This window comes from Pseudorasbora parva, chromosome 19 (genome assembly GCF_024679245.1).
Source record: "Pseudorasbora parva isolate DD20220531a chromosome 19, ASM2467924v1, whole genome shotgun sequence".
Classification (NCBI taxonomy): domain Eukaryota; kingdom Metazoa; phylum Chordata; class Actinopteri; order Cypriniformes; family Gobionidae; genus Pseudorasbora; species Pseudorasbora parva.
Genome location: NC_090190.1, coordinates 32,149,493 through 32,177,026, shown reverse-complemented (window position 1 = coordinate 32,177,026; position 27,534 = coordinate 32,149,493). Strand labels below are relative to the sequence as shown.

The 27,534-nt window shown below is 40.1% G+C and overlaps 1 protein-coding gene across 1 annotated transcript; it reads right to left on the bottom strand.

Moving 5' to 3' along the window:
• Positions 1-126: 126 nt before the first annotated feature.
• On the bottom strand, positions 127-27,534 carry shisa7b (shisa family member 7). Its single transcript, XM_067424957.1, has 6 exons — positions 26,717-27,534; positions 19,976-23,181; positions 19,624-19,781; positions 11,172-11,228; positions 4,817-5,002; positions 127-3,891 (listed from the first exon to the last, which is right to left on the bottom strand). The coding sequence occupies exons 2-6, from the start codon at positions 20,653-20,655 to the stop codon at positions 3,080-3,082; spliced, it is 1,893 nt and encodes a 630-aa protein (XP_067281058.1). The 5' UTR covers positions 20,656-23,181; positions 26,717-27,534; the 3' UTR covers positions 127-3,079.

The following is a 27,534-nucleotide window of genomic DNA, read 5'->3' as shown; positions in this document are numbered from 1 at the left end:
TTATAATTTACCCCACAGCAATAGAAAAATAGAAAATTACAACAGTAGCAAAAATCTATTTTTTTTAGGTTTAAACAATTCAGACCACCAAATATAAATTATATGAAAAAATAAATGAATGCAGGACAATGTTAAGTTGAGATTTATGGTATGTAAATGTGTGGAAACATTAGAACCTTTGGACAATACATCAGCGATTACATTGTTATAAATTAAATCTCTTTCTTTTTAATGGTTAACTTAATTGTCTTAAACCATTCTACTCCAAATTAATCCCAAATCCTTATAGTCAGGCTGAGTTGCATCTGTTTAAAAGACCCCTGGCTGTTTTAACCAATGTAAGCAAACAATTAGTCTAATACAAGATCACACATGGCTAAAATACTCAGCACATAATTGAGATTTAAAACATATCTAAAAAATATAAACATGTAAAACCAACCAACATATTTCATAATTCATGAGAAAAAGAACACAAGTGTCAATGTCCAGAAAACAACTTCTTTCTTAATGGCGAGAATTTTATTTAAAAAATAATGATAATTAAAGTTTTTGCTGTAAATATTTTATGCATGGCATTTTGGCATTTCCCCCCTTAAAATTTACAACAAGGTTTATGTATTTCATGGCAAGAAACATTTATATCTTTAAAAAGAAAGGAAAAAGAAAAAAACATTAAATAAATGGTGCTTGTTTATTCAGTTTTCCATAACTTTGGCGAATGTAGCAATGGGAAATAATTTTTTTAATGATTTGTTTATTTTTTGCATTCAAAGAGACACTCACTTAAAAAATAAAATTATATTTTGGGTTTTCTGAAATGCACATTCTCTGACTTCACACAAAGCAAAAGTCAGATAAAATGCGAGATAAAGCATTCCAAAATAGACACTGAAATACGCACAAGCACACAAACACAGACACACAAAACTGGACACACACACCTTGACATCAGAAGTCAGCAATATGACATCATCAACACTGGCTTTGACATCTTCATGCGTTTTGTCTTTTCACTATGATTGCATCTGCTTTTTTGTTGAGTTACAAAGGTAAAAATCCACTATAAACTCAAATATGAACAGAAAACAGAACTAAAAACAATTTCTAAAGTCACAGAGAAAAATAAAGTAAAACAATGATAATCAAGAATATGAATAATATCGATGACTATATATATTTATGTATATATATATATGCACATAAATTGGCATGTGTACATATTTGAACATTCGGGATTCAATTAATTTTTTTTCTCTTTTTCAACATATTTAACTTCCATTTTATTAACAAGTTAATAAAAGCTTAAACATTGCAGAGTGATCTAAAATACTATATTATGGCCCAATAATCTTGCTCAGCCAGGTCGTTCTCAGACATTCCACCACAAGTGTCCATTTGATGTGGAGACAGCTGAAAAACACACAGAAATCGCTAACAAAAAAAAAAGACATTTTTCTTGAATATAATATAGATAAACAAGACAGCTTTTACTCCTAAGTCCTAACTCATTGGTTAGATAATAATGCATCCTAGTGTGACACAGAGTGTTGAAGTAGCTTTGCAGATTTTGTTCTATTTTTCTGTTTTGTACACTCATTGGCATGTAGCCTTCATGTTCCGCACAGCCGTGTCACGGGAAAAGATAAAAAGCCGTAAGAACACGGAAGCACAGACACACATGAAGAAGTTTCAGAATAGCCCTTGGATTAAATTGTCCATTGTATAACGAAACCCTTCCCCCTGTCCCCCCTTCAATACAACAGCTTGAGTTGCAAATTAAGTGTGAAGACAATGCGGTCTTATTTGACATACTGCATGCCCATGATTAAATCTCAGCTCTTAACACTTAATGACAGAACAACCGTAACAACTCCAGAATGTTTGATGTCGTCATACGAAGCTATTCTCTGACTGGTCAAACATGCAAGAAAGAGGCATGACTTCTATCAGATTTGAATGGCTGACTTCGGTTTCCAAATGTCTGTCTACTCAAACATTTCTAGTTCAGATATTATGACCTGATTTACCCATCAATCTGACAGCTTTTTGATTATATTATAAAACAGCCAAAATGTTATCCACAATGCAAAAAAATAATAATAAATCAAGCCGACAAGTATTCATGTCAACTTTGATTCACAGTCTTGAGTATAAGTTGCTAAAAATCTCTGTTCATCGATATAACACCCGTTTCCCAATGAAAATGTTTTTCCTCAATTGTATTCCATATGAATAAGCTCTAATATGGCTGATGGCATTTGGACTCATATTAACAGTGCAGACTAAAGAGTCAGGTCACAAAACGAGTGAGATTTTTCAAGTCCCAAGTTCTTCTCTCAGACGAATCACCAGCGTATTGCTTGATGGCAAACGCACAATACTCCCCAAGTCACAATCCATTCCAAAATCAAGTCAAATCTGATTTGAGAACGGTCATTTGAGGTAATTCAGGACACTATTGGACTCCTGTCAGTTTCATCCAGTATATCTCATTGTTCTCTTACTTTACTGATGAAGGTGACACACCCACAGCTCTTTGAGAATGACACTTTGCGTTGAATGAAACCAAAAAATTGGCCAACTCTGAGGCAAGGTCAACTGCTGTCATTGGATTCAGAAAAAAATTAAAATAACTCCTAAACCAATTGACTTATACATTAGCTGGAATGTACTAACTAGAGAAAACTTGGCCTATTCTAAAAAATGAACCTTCTCACATTTCTATCTCCTCAGATCATGTGTGAATGGTGCCATTATAACACTATATGCTACACACAGGTCGGAGGAAACCTGAGTCCCTCTTCACGTTTCTATTTGTTGAGAATTTGGCAATTTAGGGACCTACTGAATCACTTAAGGTACAGTCTCATATCCCTTTTTCTCTCAGTAGTGATACACTGTATTCTCTTCAAATGGGCCTCATTGCTGACCACCCTCTTATCTCCTTCCTCTTTTTCGTTCTTCATTTCGGTCTTCTGCCTTTTATACACTCCACTGTCTTCCCTCCCTCCGGTTTGCGAAATCCCACCTCATCTATCCATCATCTCCTTACCATCTTCCGTCGTTCTTTTTGCACTCACACGGTTACTTCGTTCTTGCTCCCCGTCCTCAGCGCCTGACCTCCACCCCCACCCCCCACGCCCCCTCCCCCACCTCCTCCGGGGAGGAAGTGCAGCTGTTCGATGGTGTTCTGCCGCTTCGTGGCGAAGGCCATCCGGCGAGCGCTGTGCGCCATCGCTCCGGGTCCTCCTCCGGAGCCGTGGACGTCCCCCCATCCCAAAGTCCCAGGCCCGTGACCGGACGACATTGCAGCGACCGCGTGGTCTTGCTCGCGGCCGGAGGTAGGGTGCGAATTCATTTTGATCATGTGATGGCGGTCGAGCGAGGGCGTCACGCACACGTTCTGCTGGGATTGCGCTTTCTGGTGGTGGGTGAGACGGGTATAGTCGGCCATCATTCGCTCTTCCAAGCGGTCTGGCGACACCAGGAGGCGTTCGTGAGACTTGCGCAAGTTCTGGGTGTTGGAGCTCTTGCTGGTGGTCATGGGTTTGTAATACTGATGCTGCTGGTTCTTGGAGAGGCGTGAGAGAGTGTTCCCTTCCCCCAGCGCCAGAAGCTGGTCTTGGGACATCACCCGGCGAGGCGGTTTACTCATCGTGTCGTACGGGTTGTACTGCGTCTGGGGTAAAGGGTAGGGGTTGGGGGTGGAAGTGGAACTGGGAACATGGATGCGCGTGCGGGACATGTTTAGCGGTAGAGTTCCCCGGGTACCCAGTGTGAAGTCACCGCCCCAGGGCAGGTGGTGCTGGGAGGAGTGGAAGCTGGGTGGAGCGTTGTTTGGCCTTCGCTTGGAGGTGTAATATCCGGAATATTCATCAAGGTTTTTTTCTGTAGTTAAGAAAATTGAAAATTAATATCTTTATTTTTACCTTTTACACCTGGTGTTAACATGCATTTTAGTGATCAGTTCGCACTTGACTGCATTAAAACAATACACTGTTGTCTGGGACAGATGTTAAACACATTTAATGAAGGTCATTTTGAGCTATGCAATATGAAATGCTCAAAATAATCACTTAAAAATGCTGTGTTGCAGAATTGTAACATATTGATAACACTTATATATTATAACACATAATAATGTTCAGTTTGTTAACATTAAATCATGAATTATGTATGATAAACTAACAACGAACAATACTTTTTTTTTTAAGCAGCGCATTTTTTTATTCATGGTGGTTAATGTAAATTTTTTATCAATATTTTTATATTTTAATAACAATGAACAAATGTATTATAAACTGATTTAATCCATTATCTTTAGTCAGTATCTGATTATTTATCCTATTATTTCAACAAACTACAGGGTTCATAAGGAAAGCATTCAATTTATCCATCAATGTTTATAAAATGTATGTAATTCAGATTTTGCCGGTAAGTGAGATCGCACCATGCGGTCACACTGAAGGTGTAAAACATTCCAACTAAAAATATCCAGATAGAAATGTATGCTAATGTTAGGTACAATAGGGGCCAATCTCAACCCTTTTCAAAAAGCCATTTTTGACTAACTTTCTGTTGTAGTTTTCGAGCAGTGATTGAATATGACTGAATATGATCAATATAAATATTTGAAAAAAAAATATTATTTGTATATATCATAAAATCATACGTGCAAAAAAACAAACAAACAAAACTATCCAATGTCACAGAACATCCTTTCTAAAACAGCAGCAGTTGACCCCTTGCAAAACTCCCTCACAGTAGTAGCAGCTCTGAAATTACACACTTTCTTTTTCAGACACACACTCACCTAGTCTCTTGAGGGAGCTGTAGCGGTTAAGCTCTGGTTTCATGGCGGTCTCATATGATGGAGGTAGTTGGGCAAGGTTGTGGAAGGAGTGAGAGAAGGAGGGGTGAAAACCAGAATTATTGTGCTTGCCGGACAGCAGAGTTCCTGTGGAGGCCAGCTGGGTGTTGTTCATGCGTTGAACTCGCTCTAAGATTGGAGAACAAAGGAGAATAAGACAAATACCAACAACTGATGTGTTCAGAACATCTATCTGGGTTGAATGTAAATGTAGAATATGGGTCTAATTAAATGTGGGTGACTGAAACACTTTGTCCCGATTCTATAAATGACAAGGCAAGATGTCTAAGAATTACTTTTAAAAAAACAATTGGACTATGTGTGTAACTAGACTACTGTTCATCGCTTCGCTTTCTCTATAACTGTAATATATCCTCATGTAATGATAATATTCTTATTCGTGTAGTAATTTGTTCCACAGGCACATTTTATTTAAAGTAATTTGCTGTACACATACTACAGGGAATGTCCCCCTGGAGCAACCTTGGTTTAAGTACTGCAGATTAAATGTAGTCAAGGGCACAGTGGTCACATGGGAACTCAGCAACTCTCCAGTTCATAGATCATCCTTGGTGAGATTTGAACTTAAGTACCTTAGAGTAAAAGTCCAGTTCTTTAATCGTTAACCCTAATTAATCAGGCCATATGCTATATGTGCTTTTTTGAAGTTAAAGTTGATCTATCTATCACTATAGGAATAACTAAATACAGTACATTATACAAAATACATTTATAAACAAAATTCCTTATTTAGGAATAAATAGATCACCACCAAGATCACAAGCACTCAAAAAAAATATTATTATTATGATAATAATAATAATATACATCCAGAAAAAAAACATCTGAAAATGCCAGTACCATAGACAATATATCTATCTGGATTGTGATCCATGAATTAATTTTGAATTGGGGTAGGGTTAACATAGCAGTTTTCATTTAACTTTTTTTGAAAGTTGAGTTTGAAAGGAAGGAAGGAACAGGTGGAAGGAATGGAATGAAGGAACAGATTGGAAGGAAGCAATATATGAAAGGAACAGATGGGAGGGAAGGAAGGAAGGAAGGAAGGAAGGAAGGAAGGAAGGAAGGAAGGAGGGAGGGAAGGAAGGAATAGATGGGAGGAAGGAAGGAATAGATGGGAGGAAGGAAGGAAGGAAGGAAGGAAGGAAGGAAGGAAGGAAGGAAGGAAGGAGGGAAGGAAGGAGGGAGGGAGGAAGGAAGAAAGGAAGGAAGGAAGGAAGGAAGGAGGGAAGGAAGGAGGGAGGGAGGGAGAGGGAGAGAAGGAAGGAAGGAAGTAGGGAAGGAGGGAGGGAAGGAGGGAGGGAAGGAAGGAAGGAAGGAAGGAAGGAAGGAAGGAAGGAAGGAAGGAAGGAAGGAAGGAAGGAAGGAAGGAAGGAAGGAAGGAAGGAAGGAAGGAAGGAATAGATGGGAGGAAGGAATAGAAGGAAGGAAGGAAGGAAGGAAGGAAGGAGGGAGGGAAGGAAGGAAGGAAGGAGGAAAGGAGGGAGGAAAGGAGGGAGGGAAGGAAGGAAGGAATAGATGGGAGAAAGGAATAGATGGGAGGAAGGAAGGAAGGAAGGAAGGAGGAAAGGAGGGAGGGAAGGAGGGAGGGAAGGAAGGAAGGAGGGAGGGAGGGAGGGAGGGAGGGAGAGAAGGAAGGAAGGAAGGAAGGAATGAAGTAGGGAAGGAGGGAGGGAAGGAAGGAAGGAAGGAAGGAATAGATGGGAGGAAGGAATAGAAGGAAGGAAGGAAGGAAGGAAGGAAGGAAGGAAGGAAGGAAGGAAGGAAGGAAGGAAGGAAGGAAGGAAGGAATAGATGGGAGGAAGGAAGAACTGTGATTGTAAACTCTTGCTCTCAACGTTCTCTCAACGTTCTCTCATTTTTGACAGGCAAGATGGCGCCAGGATGTTTGCCGGCTTGCCACAACCTGTCATTGTCTCTTTTATTTATAATGTTTCTTGTTTGTTTTATCGCGCGCTCTGTTTGCTCCCCGCTGGTATATGATCGCATGTCGCTGCTAAATATTCGATCCGCTATGTCCGACTGCTTACTTAGCAATCCCAGAGATGATTGGCATCTGCACTCGCATTTTGTGCCAGTCGCATTGAGGAAAATGTGTTACCTGCCGGGATGTCTGTGCCTGTGGAGGAAACGGCGAAGGAAGCGTGGGAAGCGTGCTGGAGCCCTTGTCAGATCGAAGAGGACCAGGAAGTTTCCAGTCATCGGACCAGCTTCTTCGATGGCGGAGGCCGTGGTCGTGAACTTGAGTCATTCATACATTCTGCCTGTCTTGCCGTCTTCGGCGCTGATGTCTCAGTCTTCACGGATGGCGTTCGTGAGGCGACGGTCTGCAGATCGAGGAGTTAACCATCGGAATCTTCGCTATTTACGTGACGGGAGTCCGGTAACTTTTAACGATTCCTCTCTGCGAACGTCTTCTTCAAATAATACTCTCTCTCCGGTGACAATGGCTTTGATAAATGCGAGATCTCTGGCAAATAAGACATTTATCTTGAACGAATTTTTTCTTTCTCACGAAATAGATTTTTTATTTGTTACTGAGACGTGGCTTAATGCGGGTGAAATGACATCTCTTTCTGAACTTTCTCCTCCTGGCTGCAGTTTTTTTAGTACCCCTAGGTCTGTTGGCCGTGGCGGGGGTCTTGCAGTTGTTTTTAATGACAAGTTTAAGTGTAGACTTTCACCTTCAGCGTCTTTTAGCACTTTTGAATCTCAGTTAATTACGCTGAATTCTTTTAAATCTGTGCTATGTGTTTTGATTTATAGACACCCTAATTCTCATGGAGATTTTATACAGGAGTTTTCAGAATTTTTGTCTGGTGTAGTATCTTCTTTTGACAATATTTTAATTTTGGGGGATTTTAATATACATGTGTGCTGCCCTTCGAAGCCCCTGGTTAAAGAATTTTTTAATTTATTAGAGTCGTTTGATTTTTTACAATGTGTTACGGGTCCAACTCATGAACGCGGTCATACGCTTGACCTTGTATTGTCGTTGGGATTCGCTATTGATAGCGTGAAGATTGTTGATACTGTTTTTTCTGACCATAAGTCTGTTATTTTAAATACTAACTTTCCTTGTGTTCCACTGGCTAATACTGTTTCAGTCTCAGTTTCGGCCCGCATACTCAATCCATGCACAGCTAATAGTTTTTCAGCTGTTTTTTATGGTTCTCCTTTATTTTCATTGATAGAGTCATACTCTCCCTGTATGGGTTTAGAAGAGTTGGTCGATCAGTTTAACTCTTCTTGCTTGGAGATTTTAGATGCTGTGGCTCCTGTCAAAGTCAGGGGGAGAAAAGACAAATCGCAGCCCTGGTTGAACAGTACTACCCGTGCTCTTAGACAGGAGTGTAGGAAGGCTGAACGCAAATGGGTTAAAGATAAATTACAAGTCTCTTATGAGATTTTAAAAAACAGTTTGAACGAGTATCAAAGATCTGTTAAATTGGCTAGATCAAATTATTTCTCTCTCATCATCTCCAGAAACTGTAATAATTCTAGAGTACTTTTTTCTACTGTAAATGCTGTTCTTCATCCTACTGTGACTCCTGCACTTATTCCTTCTGCTGTCATGTGTGAAGAGTTTTTAAAACATTTTATTGGTAAGGTTAATGGAATTAGATCTCAAATTTCACCTGTTGGCAATGATTGCTTTGTTTCTGTTGCCCCTCAGAAACAATTGTCCAGTTTCATGCCCGTTTCTATGCAGGAGCTTAAGGATATAATTGCTCATATGAAGCCCACTAGGTCGCCTGGTGATGTGCTCCCGTCTTCTCTGTTTAAGCAGGTACTTGATTCAATTGGCCCAAGTATTCTGTCTATTATGAATATTAGTCTGTCATCTGGTGTTGTTCCAGTTAGTTTCAAGCACGCGGTTATTCAACCCCTTTTAAAAAAACCCGCCTTAGACCCATTTGACATGAGTAGTTTTCGTCCGATCTCAAAATTGCCATTTATTTCTAAGATACTCGAAAAAATTGTGAATATACAGCTTAATGACTTTTTAATTAGGAATAATATTTCCGATAGATTCCAGTCAGGTTTTAGAGTTGGTCATAGTACAGAATCTGCTCTTTTGAGAGTGTCTAATGATATCCTTCGAGCTGTTGATTCTGGGAATCGTGTTGTCTTGCTGATGTTAGATCTTGCAGCTGCATTTGATACAGTTGATCATAACATTCTCATTGATCGTCTTAGGGATCAGATTGGTATTCAGAGCTTAGCCCTGAAATGGTTCTCTTCTTATTTGACAGAGAGGACCTTTTCAGTCTGCTTAGGTGATTTTTCTTCTTCCGTTGCCCCCCTTGTGTGTGGGGTTCCACAGGGCTCAATACTGGGACCGATTTTATTTTCCCTTTATATGCTCCCTCTGGGCTCTATCTTTGAGAAATTTGGGATTCAGTATCATCTTTATGCCGATGATTCTCAAATTTACTTACCATTGAAACAAGGGCATAAATGTGCCATTCAGTCTCTTCATGCATGTTTGGCAGAAGTTAAGTGCTGGCTTGCGAAAAATTTTCTCCAATTAAATGAGGATAAGACCGAGGTTATTTTATTTGGAAATAAGGGGTGTGTGGATGATGACTGCCTAGGGTTGCTTCCTGGGAAAAAACTGTCTAGTGTAAGGAACCTTGGTGTTATTTTTGACTCTGAGCTGAAATTTGAGCAGCAAATCAACGCTGTCGTTAAGAATAGCTTCTTCCATCTTAGATTAATATCAAAATTGAAATCTATCCTGACTTTTAATGATATGGAGAAGGTTGTCATGCTTTTGTGTCATCGCGTTTGGATTATTGTAATGTGTTGTATCTGGGTGTGAGTCAGGCTTCCCTCTCCCGTTTGCAGCTTGTTCAGAACTCAGCTGCCAGACTTTTAACGGGCACTAAAAAGAGAGAACATATTACTCCAGTTTTAATTAAACTGCATTGGTTACCCATACGATATAGAATTCAATATAAAGCGCTGTTGTATGTTTTTAAGTCTCTGCATGGTCTAGCCCCTGAGTATGTTACTGATTTAATCAGCCGCTGTCACTCCAGCAGGTCTCTGCGCTCAAATGATCAGTTGCTTCTTGTGGTTCCACGAACACGTTTAAAATGTAAAGGTGACCGGGCCTTCTCTGTTGCAGCTCCTAGGCTTTGGAACAACCTTCCGCTGTCTGTAAAGACTTGTCCATCATTGGGGGTTTTTCAGAGTGCGCTAAAAACGTATTTGTTTTCCTTAGCTTTTGATAATGCTTTGTAAGTTGTGTATGTCATATGTTAGTATTGTTTTTGCCCCTATTATTTTTAAATTTTCTTGTATACCTCATGTACAGCACTTTGGTTCCACTTGTGGTGTTGAAAGTGCTCTATAAATAAATAAATGAATGAATGAATGAAGTTGAAGAAAGGAATAGATGGGAGGAAGGAAGAAAGGAATAGATGGGAGGGAGGGAGGGAGGGAGGGAGGAAGGAAGGAAGGAAGGAAGGAAGGAAGGAAGGAAGGAAGGAAGGAAGGAAGGAAGGAAGGAAGGAAGGAAGGAAGGAAGGAAGGAAGGAAGGAAGGAAGGAAGGAAGGAAGGAAGGAAGGAAGAAGGAAGGAAGGAAGGAAGGAAGGAAGGAAGGAAGGAAGGAAGGAAGGAAGGTGGGAGGGAGGGAGAGAAGGAAGGAAGGAAGGAAGGAAGAAATAGATGGTAGGGAAGGAGGGAAGGAAGGAAGGAAGGAAGAAATAGATGGTAGGGAAGGAGGGAAGGAAGGAAGGAAGGAAGGAAGGAAGGAATAGATAGATAGATAGATAGATAGATAGATAGATAGATAGATAGATAGATAGATAGATAGATAGATAGATAGATAGATAGATAGATAGATAGATAGATAGATAGATAGATAGATCTTTCCACTGTAAGAACCTGGACACAGGATTTATTTTCCTCAATCTATTGGATAAATATCATATTCATGTAGATAAATATGAATATAATATTATACATGAACATGAAGAGAAAACACTTTTTTTCTTCATGACATTTGGCATTCTGCTACTTTGCATGCCAACACAGTTACTGAAGCTTTGCTGACTGGTGCAAACAGTGCTGGGTGCAGGACAAACAACAAGAAAATAGCTCAGGGTAGCGACAGAGTGGGAGGGCACGAGCAAACACACTCGAACCAACGAGACCAAGGCAAAGCAAAGGCAGTGACAAATACACACAGACAAATCTGAAGCTTTCTCACTGGCGCTCTCACACAAGCGACACATTTGCACACTCTGTCTAAGCTCATTGGCTTACCGATAGTAGATGTGTGTTTAGGACTGGACCCAGTCTGTCCAAAACTGTGTTTCCCAGCTGCAAGAGAGCAAAGTGAACACTGACCCACTCCCAGTTCATAAAATACATGCAAGGCCTCTTTGCACATTTAATATCTCAAGAAACATTTTTGGTTGGCCTGCCACCGCAATTTTGAGAATTTCCCAAATGTCCATCAGGACTGCAAGTGAAAAACACAATGCGACATGTGGCGCTCCTGTTATAATGAATAAAGCAGTTTTGTCATGCTGTACCACATCGCTTACTTGGCAGTCATACTTTTTCAATAATGGTGAATAATGGATTCATCCCCATAGTTCTTTTCAATGACAGATTGGTAAAATTCTACCTTTGGTTTCCCCAGGTTTAAATATTTGCTTACATCCCTGAGAATTAATACAGAATTTCTTTTCTTTTCTTCTTAAATTTTTTATAAAAAGAGTTAATTTTATGAATGCATTACACACACACACACACACACACACACACACACACACACACACACACACACACACACACACACACACACACACACACACACACACACACACACACACACACACACTTTTTTATTTTTTTTTAAGAAATTAATACTATAACTATTTATTTAAAGGCAGAGTAGGCTACATTATGCAAAATGTATAATTTTGTCTAATGATCTTTTTGTTCCAGAAACTATTTTGTTACACTGCTTGAAAGTCTCTTCACATCCTGATAGCAATAAAAAATTTAAGTGGTCTACATGTATTTATTTAAATTCTATTTATTTAATAAATGTATTAAATATATCGTCTGTGGAAGGCATTCGGTCCGAGCTTATCCTGTGTTCACACCATAGCTACTGTCATCTGGAAGAGATGGAAACCTGTGACGTTATACTGTAAGTGGTTTGCCTTTCAGTTTCCATTCAAGGATTGTTTTGTGAAAAAAGGATGGACATATGCCAATGAAATGCCACTTATAAATAATTTTTTGCAAATGTCGACAGTCTTTTTCCATGTAACTTTAAGTGTATAAATTCTATGTCAATAATTAAAATGTCATGAAAAACTAGTATGGAAACTAGAAATGAGAAAAATGGTTTTAACGCAAATAGATGAGATGTCACATGACAGAATTAGCCTCTACAGTTAGCTTGGATGCCAGCCGAACTTAGCCCCGCCCACAACATTTTTAGGTCATGCGGTTCGGTCTGGCCTCGATCTATAGAGGAGTAATTATCTCCGAACAGAAACTGTTAGGACCAATGAAATCATCAGGGCGGGCTTTAGCCGATGACGGACAGATGATCAACAGTAACGTAATCATCACGTCATCAAAGGGGCTTGGATTACATTTGTTCGAATCCTAAACAGAGAGCTTGTTTGTATATGCATTCACCTTCACTATTTCTCTAAAACATGATGATCATGTTGGGTAAGTACTCTGTGTATCATTAAATTCTTTTATTTTTTTACAACAACGGCAAAGATCGTTTATCCCAGCGTGCAGACAGGGTTGCCAAGTTTTTACAACAAAACCTGCCAACTACTAGTCCTAAACAATAGCTTCTCGGGGGGTTCTCCAGGAAAAAATGGTGTTTGGGGGGTAAAATGAGTGTTATTTTGGCAAGGTTGCCTGCTAAAATTCACACTCATGGGTCTAAATATCACATAGTAGTCGCTTCATCCAGTGGACATAGAAAACAACCCGCGGAAAAAAACGCAGACTTGGCAACACAGTGCAGTTGAGCTCTGTTGACATTTGACAATGCGTCGCTTCGTTGCTCTGATTGGTTGTTGGTCTATCCAATGGTCTTTCCTGGTTCGGTTGAAACACGGCAAGTAAAAATCAGTAAACAACATGCTCGTGTATAGTTCATTATTTATCAATGGAGCATGCGATCTATGGTGTGTGTTTAAATACATTTGTTTAGCTGATCACTATAGGTGTCTGTTTGTCAGTGTTGGGCAAGCTTCTTGGAAAATGTAGTGAGCTAAGCTACCAGTTACTCTACATTAAATTAAGCTTCACTACACTGACGCTACCCCCCTGGAATGTAGCAAGCTAAGCTACAGCAACTTGAAAAAAGTAGTTTACTACATCTAAGCTACTTTTTATTTATTTAATTTTATATTGAACCCACTTCATTCCAATCAATGCTTTCAGTGATCAATAAAAGTCAAGCATATAGACACACATTTTTTTTAGTTATTCAAAAACTGTCCGAAATCAATTCAGCAACAAAAACATGTGATCCATAATATTAACAAAACCAGGGGCCTATTGCACAAAACTAGGATAAGGGATTAAGCCGGGATATCTTGGTGATCTTGTCATTTTTATGCAAAATTTAGTACACAGCTGTCATGTAAACATACCCTGAAGGCAAACTCACACCAAGAACGATAACGATAATGAAAAATATATGTATATTAGTGGATAAATTGAGCCAGGATCACCAAAATATCCCGACTTAATGTGTGTGTATATATTCATCTGTATGTGTATGATATGCATACACAACTGTGTGTTTGCATTTATGCTCATTTTAGACTTGGGCACTTTTTCAGGACAAAAAAAGTTAATTTACAACTCAACTTGTACAAAAAAAGTCCAGTCCAGAAAGTACAGTAGCGAAATAATTAAGACCTGCTCCAAACATTACCAACATGGCAAAAAACAAAACATGTAGCGTCTGTGTGTGTGATCTATCTCCCACACACATGAAACAAGTTTCATTCATTCATTCATATTAAGAGGTGGCTAGACTGGACCCCGATACTTTTAACAAGAGGTGTTTATTCAAGAAACACAATAGATTTTAAAACTTTGCAGTTTCTTTTTCGTCACCGCGCGGACGATGCACGTGCAACAGCGAATTGAGCGCTAGGAAAAAAAAACGTCAACTAGATCGCCTATCCCGTCTTCACGCACTCACTGCCAAATGAGTCGCATCTGTGCGAGTCTGCGCGAGGCATAAAGGAACGTAGAAAGTGAAGTATATCCGCGTTCTTATCAGTTGTGTTTCCAATTTGAGCTTGATCCTCAGAAATGCTTGGGAAAATGTAACGTTAGCTTGTGTGGACGCTACCGCACTACTTGATCAACAGAAGAGCTTCGCTACTGAAAAGCTATTTCATTGAGAAAACAGCGACGCTACCACCACGCTACTGAAAAATGTAGTTAAGTCATGTCAATCTTGAGTACCTATAGAGTAGCATTGCATCCTGCATATCTCCGAAAAGTCTTTATTTTTTTAATAATTATATAAGAAAGATGCGCTGTTCCGAGTCTTTCCGAAAAAAGCCGAGCGGGTGGGGGCGTGTCGTGTGAGCGGAGCTAAATAATGACGTGTGCTCGCTGCTGCTATGTTGAGTCGAGTGCGTCGTAAAGCTGTGTCAACAGCGGGAAAAAAACTTTATTCAAAATAAAAATATGGCTTTTAATCAGATACAGCCATACATCTATGATCCGGAATCAGACCCAGAGGTTGAACAGGAGCAGCAGCAAAAACGACTAGAGCAGGACGTCTCTATGTGGTACAAGTTATACACTAACTATATAATATGCTTAGCGGCTTGTGTTATTTACATATTTATACTTGAATTATATCGTCGTATTTTTGTCTTTGAAGGTGTACATGTTGTGCACGTGTGTTTGTGTGTTTACGCGTGGTTTGTGTAGACAGTAAGCGGACTAAAAAAAACACAGACATTTGAAGCAGTCTCACTCACCCTTCTAACGTTGGGACTGCTCCATCCTTCAGCATTAGGCGATTGGGAAAATCCGGCGTCGAGCTGGGCCTTGTTTATGAAACAGTCGGCACCGAAATGCAGCGAACAGATATAAACATTCGCGCAACTCAGTTGCTGATCCGGAAAAGCAAATTACATCCACTGTTGCCTTAATGCGGGGGTTTTGGCGAATCTGTGCAGGACTGTCTTGGTCTGGCAACCAAAAACGCACTTTTTGATGTCATTGTTATGTGTACATCACCTGTCCAGCATCCTACAAGCCAGCGCTTTGATGGGCGTGCCTGTTACTTTCGCTCTCTCCCTCTCTCTCTCTCACGCGCTTCCGGTAGAATTGTCCGTAAGGCCCATACAAGGAAATTCCGCCCCCATTAACGTCAAAGGGGACGCATGATCTCAAAAAACTTGCCGAAACTTATGACCAACCGGAAGTAGTATTTTTGACAAAGAAATACTCCCATCAAACGTCCACCTTAACTTTTGAAACTTTGTCTATGTTTAGTATGGGATTCCAAGTCTTTAACAGTGTAAAAAGATCAGTATGCATGAAACAGCATTTCACCCCCCCTTTAAGACCTTCATTCATATTCAGAACACACATGAAGATATTTCCGAGAGCTCTTTGACCTCACAATAGACAGCTATTTAATAAACACTTTTAAGGCCCAGAAAGGTAGTAAAAACATTGTTAAAATAGTCCATGTGACTCCTGATTTTTTTTTTTTTTTAAGTGACGAGAATACTCTTTGTGCGCAGAAACAAACAAAAACTATTTCTAGCCGTGTCAGACTCCTATGCAGTTTGAATGATCTAATACATGTGTTCTCGGCCACATCAAACGCTACGTTAAAGATTGTATATGACCAAACATTTTACAGTACCAACCTTTTTTATGGATCCTAAAATTTTGAATTCAGTACAAATGAGCTGCCGTGTATACAAACCCATGGATTTCGTCATGATTGCAGATACATGCAGTCCTGTCAGATAAACTGTCCCACTTCGCCATGATCTTCTGATTAATATTTAATAATTTAGTAATGGCCTATTTTTTATTGAAAACAGTAAGCAGTAAACTGGTGAATTTCAATTGGCTCGTTTCTCTCTGCATTTTACAAATATTTGGGATGTGAAAGATACAATAATTAGCGATACATGTGAAATTATGTATGGAAATTACTTGTTTTAGCGATACAACAAAACTTAAGCAACAATGTGTTTTTTTATGGATGACGCCATTACGCACACCATTTTAATCGGTAAAAGGCCAATTTTATGGAAACAGGCAGCAAATTTCGCAACCGTTTAAACATATTCACTTTGTTGATAGCAAAGCAGTGGAAAAGTACATGAAACTTGGCTAATTGCGACACTCATCAACACCGAAATTAATCTGCAGCAGTCAGGGGGTACAAGAGAGACCTCTGTGAGTTGTTTATGTTCATTATTAATGTTATGTGCTTTGAGACATGAGGTACTTTAACATTGTCTCTCGTGACGCTCTTTGCTCCCTACTGTACACGCATAGAGACGCTCTGAAGGGATGGTGGGATTTTATGCTTTCAAAGCTATAGCTGCTATTGCTAGCCTCTCCAAAATTGCCTATCCTACCTTAAACATGGATGCATTAAAAAGGATTAGTTGACTCCAGAATAAAAATTTCCTGATAATATACTCACCCCCATGTCATCCAAGATGTTCATGTCTTTCGGGGACCAACAGGAAAAAGGTCCGAATTGCACTTTCGTTGCAGCTTCAAAGGGCTCCACAGCCAAGGAATAAGGGTCTTATCTAGCGATTTCTTTAAAAAAAAAAATGACGAAGCGGAAGCACCGACCCAGTGTTTACAAAGCGAACATGCAAAGACTAAAGCCCTATTCGGAGGGATTCATTTTTACAAGGGTAGATGGAGTAATGTAATTTTACCTCTGGATGTCTGTAATATTAATGGCCAATTCGCACGGGATAGGAAATCTCACTAAAACTAGCAGAATTGGGAGGGGCAACGATTTACGCACCGCCGTCACCTACCTGTTATAACGTGTGTATAAGGTTGCTTCCTGATATCACGTGTGCAAACACATAATCTAGAAACCATATAACCTATATATAACAGTTAGGTCCAGTCAAACGATTTTTTAATTCCATTCTGATTGGATTCTGTAGGCACCTACAAGCCACAATAATTTTTGAACCTCTGACAAAGTGCTTTTTTATCTGATTGGTAAGCAGAAAACACTTGAGCTTTTTTTTTTAAGGGTGTTTGACTAAAGCCCTATTTGGATGGATTTGTTTAATATTGAGGGGTGGGGTAAAGTAATTATTACCAGAGCTTCTCAGTGATGGCCTTTTAGTCCTGTCCGAATTTGCCATCGCGTAATCATTACAGACAATAGCCCTATTCGGACTGGATTAGTTTAACATGGGGACGTGGGAGTAAAGTAATTATAACCAGAGGTTTCTCTGTGATTTTAGTCCCATCCGAATGTGCCATCTTGGTAATCATTACGGACAATGTCAGTAAAGATTACCGAGACTTTTACCTTCTGTAAAAAGGTCCGGAAAAATGACCTCGGGTAATACTAATCCCGTACGAATAGACCTGCTGTAAAAATGTATGGTAAAATTCCGTCATTTCCTGTTTAAAAGGAAAAAAAACAACTTGAAGCATCCGGCTGCGTTGTAGGTGGTGGGACAAATCTGTGGCAAACGTCCAGTATTTTCCGCATATCATTTAAAGCAAAAAGAAGATCAAAAGCACTTATTAGAGGCACAACACTTATTTTAGCTCTAGGAAAGTGTCTATTACCAAGTCAATCCAATCAGAATCGTTAGACTGGACCCAACTGTTTATTAAAACACACATATTGGAGACGGAGTTCAGACTGGCGCTCAGGTTGTGTGTTTGCTCACGTGATAACGGTAACGTCATACGCACATGACGTCAAGGAGGTGCGTAAAGCGAGTTACTTCTCCCACTTCTGCTAGTTTTACTGAGATGTCTTATCCCGTGCGAATTGGCCATTAATATTACAGACGTCCTGAGGTAAAATGACTTTACCCCCATGTCCCCATGTTAATCTAATCCCGTCCGAATAGGGTTTGCTAATGTCAGTAAAGATTATGGCGACTTCTGTAAAAAGGTCCAGAAAAATTACCTCAGGTAATACTAACCCTATGCCAATAGACCCGCTGTAAATATTTACGTAAATATTCCGTAATTTCCGACATTGCATTTTAGTTTTCCATGGGTTTTTTTTAGGATGGAGGCGATTGAAAAAGCATTCAGTTGCATTCTAGGCGGTGGGACAGAACGCCCACCACACACCAGCTGATTGGTGGAGAGGAGACAGGGGGATGAGGCCAATCACTATATGGGGATTATTAGGAGGTCATGGTGGACAGAGGCCAATGGGCAAATTTGGCCAGAATGCCGGGATTACACCCCTACTCTTTTTCCGAAGGACATCCTGGGATTTTTAACAACCACAGAGAGTCAGGACCTCGGTTAAATGTCTCCTCCAACAAACAGTGCTCTTTGACAGTATAGTGTCCCCATCACTATATCGGGGCTTTAGGACCCACACAGGCCACAGGGTGAGCGCCCCCTGCTGGCCTGACTAACTCTTCCGGCAGCTACATGGTTTTCTAAGGTCTCTCATTCAGGTACCGACCAGGCTCAGCCCTGCTTAGCTTCAGTGAGAAACCAGTCTTGGGTTACAAGTTAATTATGGCTGCTGGCTAAAACAATGATGTCGGGCAATTTTGAAAATGGAGGAGAAAATTAGATGCAGTTTTTCACGCGTGATGTTTGCAACATGATTAGGTAATGTGTGAAGTGGTGGCAAGGCGAGTATTTGTGGTAAAAATAAAATATAAACAGTCAAAAAATAAATAAATGACGAATCGTTTCGCTAGATAAGACCCTTATTCCTCGGCTTAGATTGTGTAGAGCCCTTTGAAGCTACATTGAAACTGCAATTTGGCTCCTATTGAAGTTGCTATTGAAGTCCACTATATGGGAAAAAAAGTCTGGATTGTTTCCTTAAAAACCTTTATTTCTTTTTGACTGAAGAAAGAAACACCTGAACATGACTATATTGAATGAGAATTATCAGGACATTTTCATTCTTGAGTGAACTAATCCTTTAAATGAATCAAAAGTAACAGTAAAAGCATTCACTATCCATTTCAAATAAATCCTGTTCTTTTAAAGTTTCTATTCAACAAAAAATGTGGGAAAATGTCCCATTGTTTGCTCTACACTCTAACGCCATTTGAAAATCAAGCATCACAACTAATACCAGATTTTACCAGACATTTTATTCAATGGACCCTGATTACTTTCAAAAAGTGGCCCACAAGCTGCATACTTTAGGTAATGGATGTTGGTCAATCCTTTACTTCCATTACCTGCAGCTCTAGTTGCATGTGGTTACATAGCATCTTTTGTCTCTGAAGCAGGATTAATGTGACTCATTTCTGACACATCCTCTGTTCTACATTACCTCATACACTCAGGCTTGCCGATCTGTCGACTAAATCATGCTTCTAGACTTCAATTCGGCGCTCTTGATCTTCCAATTCGAGCCCCTATTTCCCCCATTTATACACGTTGTGGCTATATCCAATATTTCCGTTGCTAACTATTTTGCAGTTATTCGATCTATAACTCTTATGTGTGTGTGAGATAGACTCACTTCGGTTATCTTTGCTCTGGAGGACGGGAGGGTAGAAGTTTTTCAATGGCCGCCCCAGTGTGCCCTCGCTGGAGGTGGCGGTTGTTAGGACCGTGCTGCTGTTCCTCTCTCCTTGCTGGACCGGACTAGACTGGTGACGCAGAATGTCCACCAGCGCTCTGAAGAGAGAGAAAGATAAACAGTAAAAATGAAAGATGAGTGTGTAACAAAATCAAAAAGCAAAAGCTGAAAGAGTCTGACATCAAAATCACTACGCATCTCTTCATATGGCAGTCACTGATGCAGACTCGGATGTGTACAGCATTGTCTCCTTCCACTTCGCGAGTATGGTCATAATGGGCCTTTCACTCACCTAGGCATGTTGATGTCTCTATTCCTCGGTCGTCGAGACAGTTTATGGAAGGCCACTTTAATCCCAATGGCCACGGCCATGGTAAAAGAGATGACTCCCCCAATGACGTAAGCCGTGCTGTTGTTCTGTTGCTGCAGCGGGTCGAAATCTGGGTCGTGCCGGACCGGGGGCTGGGTGACGGAACCCGTCGTGACGGCCCAGTCAGGTGAGCGGTAATTAGTGCAGGCGTCTTGGTCTAGACGGCTGCGCTGGTGCTCACAGCAGAAGCGATAATGGCAGGTGCCACAGCAGTATATGTAGGTGCCCTTGGTGCAGTTGAAAGTGTTGTCGAACTGTCCCATCACGTCAAAGTAGCCCTGACACACGTCCACGTCCACCAGTCGCCGAGGAGGCGGCGCCACCTGTGCGGCTCCCAGCGGGGGCTTCAGGGCATCGGCCGTCACATTGCGGGGTAGCATTATCTGCGGCAGGGGTCTCGGAGGGATCTCGGCTGCCTCTGGCTCTGCCGCCATGGCAGCAGCCTCCTTGTCCCGCATGTCAGGCTGCGGGACCTTGCGGCCGCGTCCTCGCAACAGAAGCAACACCGGCCCCCCATTCACTGAGGACCGTTCCGAGGTAACAGTCACTGTGGAGACCACAGGACATAACAGGAAGAAAAGCAAGATGGCAGCAGGTGGCATCTTGATACAGGGGATTTTTTTTTTATCAAAGATGAAAAAATGTGGAGCCTTCGTACAAAAGACTTCTGGGGCCTACAAAAAGCTGACGTCTATCAAAAGTTGCGAGTCAGTGTGGCAATATATAAGACATGTAGACAAGTTAATCTCTCTTTCACGTGTGCATAAACTAGTATGCAAATTATTTAATATGCAAAATGCACATCCAAGTGCGGGAGTTCAGATTAAAGAAAAAAGCATGAGACTCGCAGTTAGGGTGTAAACATATTTCAGAGAAAATTATTAACAAGAATGAGGTAAATCTATGTACAAGTTTTATGCTTAATGGGTGAGAGTTGGAATGCTTGAAAATGTTGATTTGGCACAAAATCAAATATTTCGAATCTTCTCAATGAGAAAAATCCATAAAACAACAGCTTTAGAAATATGTCAGTGACTCAAATGTTAAACGAAAGAAGACAAGTTTTTGACTTTTGTCGCAAGCAATTTAGTTCTGTAAACAAAATGTATATTTTAACAATGTAAACTTTTTAAAGTGTCAAGGGAACAGCTTCCTCTTAAAGGTGGTTTTGTTTAAGTCTATGTAACTGATCTGATTTATGGCACTAACAACTCATTCAAGACTCAATCTGAGTTAACCTTATGGGCAACATGTAAACATTTCTGTACGAGTGTAAACTATGTCTCACCAAATGCTCTCTACTCTGGTTGGCACTTCAGTTGTCGACTCACTAACCAACCGCATAGAAAGAGTTAATACTCCTTAGCTATTCGGTGTGATTTGTAAACAACTGTCATCGTCAGCTGCAAGAACTGATGTCGTCTTGTAAACAAATCTCCGTTTGTTGGCGCTTTAGGCTTTAATCGTCAATGAGAATATCTTGCAAGACTAACAAGAATACCTTTCAAGGTCATTGAGGTTCTGTTGTTCAGTCCGAATTATCAGGCTAACAGTGTCAGTTCTCAAGAAAAACACTAAGTACTGCATCTTTTCGAGTTTCAGAAGGAAGTCATTGAGGCTAGAGATAAAGGTAGGACGAAGCGGTGAAAGAGCAACTTTCAAGAGTTCAGAAATGGGGAAGAGCTGATCTTTTCTCTAAAGGCGGCACCACGGAACAAAGGCTCATTACGAAGGCTTTGGAAGAGTGTAGGTCGGTTAGGGCACTCGCGAAGTGTAACAAGCAGCAGGTATATATTAGTTCTTGGTCTGACGACACAAGTCAGGCCAGAAAGGAAGAAGTGTTCAGGAAGGGAAGAAAGGAAATGGAAGGATGGACTGAGTCTAGGTAAAGGTTGAGGGTCTATGTGTGTTGGACCCTCTTGCGTGAGTGTCTCTGCTCTGGATTTAGCTCAACCCAACAGAATAAAACAAACGGGGGCTTGGGCCCAGTTCTGGCAGGACAGCATGGTTGAGCCCACTGAACAGGCATGAACAAGTCGGGATTCATCCGTCAATATGGAACACGTGGAGACCGTCAAGCAAACACACCGAAAGACCTATCCTAAATGTTAAAGAGCGTCTTTTCAAGTAGTGGGACAACTTTAAACGTCATCCCACTGTCAACACAGTAAACGCGTCAATGGCTCGCTGGTGAATATGGCAGATTACGGAACGTCAAACCTGGACCACCGTCGAACATATAGACCTCTGAAAATATTCCTGAATATACCCATGCATCTGCTCTTCTAGAATGGCCAAGCCCAATCCTCTCAATGCTGGCAGAGATCTTGACGTTAGTATGGCTATGAGACGTATGGCTTCAGTATCTAAACCCTTCAGAGACTCCTGAGGGTTCTGCTCTAAATGTGCAGAGTCCGTAGAGGTGGGAGGAGCAAACGAGATGGATGACTAAAGAGATCTGATGGATAGGAAGAGTTCAACGGGCCTTAGTGAGAGGAACGGACGACTAATCAACAGAATTAGCAGCAGCTCACTTTGGAAAGTTTAATGAGGCTTGTGCCAGCCATCCATAAGCCTGTCCATCCATCGATCAATCGATCAGGAGCCGAACTCTTTCAGGCTAATGCATTCGTAACGGCCACTCTTACATAAAGCATGTTTAACCAATAATGCACTGTTCTCCCTATTTCGGGGAGCAAAAGCTGCTTGTCTGCGACTGAAACTAAATGATGGGAATATAAATTATCCACCTTGCATGCTATTCAGTAGTAAAAAAGACGGATGGCAATTGAGTAGAAATTGAGAATTAAAGTTGATGTAAATTGTGGTTAAATGGTTTCAATGGGTTGACAAAAATGCAAAAGTACTGGTGAAATAATGTCTTGCTTCTGGTTGGCACGGTTAGTGTTTGGCACTGGTTTTGGTAGCAAAAAGTCAAGGAGAAAATCTTCAATCTGTGCAAATCAACATCCTTTCAAAAAGCCCCTGGCTCACAAAAACAGTGATAGTTCGTCTGCTTTAGAAAAGATGACGACTTTCTATTCCTGGCGGGGACTCCAGTCGTTTTCATCCAGGCTGATGGCTCTTCGTCTTGGCTTCTGTTTTCCTTTGTTAGTCTTGGATTTTCACTGAAAGACAAAAGTAAGTTAGGAATGAATCAAATCCCTGAACTGCAATGATCTCAATATGTCCATCATGATATATTAGAAGCAGAACAGTGCTAGATATCCCAAAAAACACATACAAATTCTAAACTATTTTTGACAAAATACCCTTATTAGGAAGGAACCAATGAACAAATTCAAAGTTCTCACAGCCTTAACTTCTTATTCATATTTCTGAGTGCAGCACTGAACTTTTTTGTCTAATTTGGTGGGGAAAAGAGAAAATAAATTAAAATTAAATTAAGTAACTTTTTTATTTAATAAATGTGATTCACTGGGTTATCGAAAATTGAACATTACCATAATATTTATTTAATATATACAAATTTTCTTGGATTAAAAAGAGCTGCATTCTGCAGTCAAATAACTATATATACAGTACAGGCCAAAAGTCTGGACACATTACTATTTGTAATATTAAAAGTTTCTTCTGCTCAAGCCTGCATTTATTTGATCAAAAATACAGATTTTTTTTTTTTTTTTTTTTTTTTTTTTTTTTTTTTACATATTGTGATATATTATTATATTATTATTATATTATATATTATATATTACTATTATATATTATTATATTACAATTTAAAATATTTGTTTTTCAATTTATTATACTTTAAATTATCATTTATTTATGTGATGCAAAGCTGAATTTTCAGGATGGTTACTCCAGAAATCATTCTAATATTCTGATTTATTATGAGTGTTGGAAACAGATCTGCAATATATTTGATGAATAAAAGGTTCAAAAGAACTTAATTTATTCAAAATAAAAACATATTTTCAAATAATATAAATCTCCTTTACTATCCATTTAACACATCCTTGCTGAATAAAATTGATTTATTTAAAAAATAGAAAGCAAATTAATGTCTGACACCAAATTACTGACCAGTAATGTATATTGTTGTTACAAAAGATTTCTATTTTTAAAACATTTGCTTCTTTTATTTATTTATTTTACTTTTTATTCATCAAAGTATTACAAAAAAGTATTACAGGTTATGAAAAAATATTAAGCAGCAGAACGGTTTCCAACTTTGAAAATGAATCATATTAGAATTATTTCTGAAGGATCATGTGACACTGACTGAAGGAATTATACTGAAAATTCAGCTTTGCGTCACAGAAATAAATGATAAATTAAAGTATAATAAATTGAAAACAAATTATTTTAAATTGTAATAATATATCACAATATTACATTTTTTTTTCTGTATTTTTGTTCAAATAAATGCAGGCTTGACGAGCAGAAGAAAGTTCTTTCAAAAACCTTACAAATAGTAATGTGTCCAAACTTTTGGCCTGTACTGTATAAATACATACACACACACACACACACACACACACACACACACACACACACACACACACACACACACACACACACCTTAATAACGATATAAAATAACTCGCACAAAGATATAAGATTTCGGTTTTTATACTGAAATATGTAATTTACACATTCAGCCAGACATTAAATGACTGCAATCAATAAACTATTTAAAAATCTTAATTATATAAAGAACTGTGCATTCGGTTTCAAATACATTTGAATGTTTTTTTCCCTACAACAAGATCATCCACAATCATATGTCTGTGAATCGCATCATCCTCCACGATCAACAAGGTGCAAATTGTATGCAATATGCACACCATATTTTGTGCATATAGTAGTGCGACCTCAGCTTTCTCACATACTGAGTCACACGTTACGGCAGTGAATAACATGCACATGTTAGCATAGCTGATGCAATACAGTGGATTTGAAACCCTCAATGACAGGCACTAGGTGTAAATAAGCAAATAACAGTATAAACGCCACTTAAAAAGGCTTGCGGGAACATACTGAAGGCTTAATGCGCTCAAAGAGATGCAGCTTTGGACGAAGCGAGAGAGGAAGCGGGGGGTGACACAGCCACAGATGTGTGCGGAGTGGGGGGTTGGCAGGGCAGAGAGAGACCCTATTGAGAGGAGAAGAGAAGACAGGAAGGATGCAGGGATGGGGGAGGAAGGGTCTTTGGGAGCGAGGACCCTTATGGAAGGAGGAATGAGGTAATAAGAGCAAAACACACAAGGCTACGCACCTTTAAAACAGCCCCTCACAAGTGCATCTTATGCCATTTTACAGTGTGCTTTATGCTCACCAAGTTGCCTCTTTTCCGGAGTTGCCATCGGCAACGCCTTGTGTGGCTAATGATGTGAAGCGGAGAGACAGGGTCCTGGAAGCACGGGCTCGTGAAAGCGGTGCCTCACAGATGTGCTACAGCATCTGCACATGCACACTAACTCTCCAAAGACGGCCTGAGCATGCCACACTACACGCCTCTCGTCCTTCCTTCTTTCTCATACACTCTTTATTTTTCTCGATCTATTTGACAGTGCGTGGGTCGAAAGTGTTCTCTTAGAATAGCTCTGCTGCAGTGAGTGAGATGGAGAGGGATTTGACATAGAGATGGGCAGATGGATCACCTCGCTCAGTTCGCTCGCTTCATCCTCCCTTTGCGGTAAATATCCTACATACTTCTTCCTATAAGCGAGCGCAATACACATCTCCATTCATCTGCCTCTTCCTCTCCATTCCCCACCCCTTCATCCTCCTCCTGATCACCGTCAACCCTATTTTCTCTGACTCAGGAGGATGGGAGGCATCCGTCCCATCCACAAACAGGTGCAGATGACAGATGTCAGGCCAACATGCAGCCTATTACCATTTTATGAGCGAGCACACACCGAAATGGGGATGGAGAGATGAAGGACAGAAAGAGGACAGTAGGCCTTAGAAGATAAAATGAAAGTGGCTTTCAGGATTTTAAAGTCAGCAACAAGTCTTTGTACAAAAAAAGCTTTGTACTGTCATTTACAGATGAAGAGAAATGAACAAAGACACCCAAGTGTAATTTGTTAATGGAAGTATTTGCTTAATTATGTGCATTTTGCGACACTTGAATGCGTGTGTTGACAATGCGCCATAGTTGACATAAGTGACAAGCCGTTAAAAAAAAAACACAAAAAAAACATGCTTGTTTTTCTATCAGAGTAAGGACTTTTCATTGACTTCAATTGTTTTATACTGAGATAATCATTTTCAAACCCCTACCCCTAAACTTAACCATTTAATAATTTTTTTTGCGTTTTAATATATTCATTTAGACACCATTCCATTCACAATATAGGTAAAACCTGAACCACACACACACAAACAGACTATAGCAAGCTATACACACAGCAGCATCATGGCAGATCTCAGGGAGGAAATTAAAATTCCAGTGGCGGACGACACACGCTGTGCGACACCAATCCCCACGACATGTATCCCTCCCTGATCCCACATTTGTTATGGATATGCAAAATTGAGCTTATAACAGATGCGTTCATAAACAGAAATCATGCAAAAAACGCCAAGAAAGGACTGTAATGAGCGCGCGACCTATGTGTATGCGCTCCTCGCGCACGTTGCAGCAGTAACAGCATCAGATGGGAACAAAATGAAGGCACGTCTTACCTGCGTGTGTATGCGTGTGTTGCAACAGCTGCCCGCTTCGAATCTGTGGAAAATGATGCGGAGACTGAAAGAAACGTGATACAATAACCGTTCAAAGTTATTGTTGCCCCTCTCTTGGCTGACAGCAAATTGAATGAGATGATGCAGCACGCGCAGTATTCACAGAGATGGGGTCTTGCGTTTCTTAACAGCTCTTGGTTCGTAGAAAAAGACGCAGTTTTGTGGCATTGGCGATGGGAGAGTATCTTATTTAAAGGCGAATAAAACCGCCACTCGTCCTGGATGCTCTACAAAATAAATGACAGTTTCAAAATATAGTTTTCATTGAGTCATAAGTCAGAAAAACGGGAAAGGAATAAGTGGACGTCTCCAAATATTAGCAAAAATATCGACCATGCGTAATTTACAGTCCAACGAGAAAAGAAAACGCAGAATACTCCGTGCATCAAGGTAAAAATATGCTATTTTTCATATAAAACGCTATTGACTATGCACAGTCTAATCCGTATGTTGCCAAATAAACATAAAACGGTTGATTAATTAGATGCGCCCGGCAATATCCGTTTCCCTACTATTTAAATGAGCGTATTATTCCGCTTTCAACGCCAATTCAATGGGCTCCACACTCACTAATAGAGATATCTACCTCCGCGCCACTGAAACGCAATTGCTTCCACAAAGGTCCGCTTCGCTCAGTTTACATCGATTGGAGCGAGACGCTTACACGTGGTTTCATTTGCTAAATGTTGGAAATGATCTGCCAATCGCTGGCACGCGTTATTGGCCGAGAACGTCTTTTCTACGCGTGCTGGGGTTTA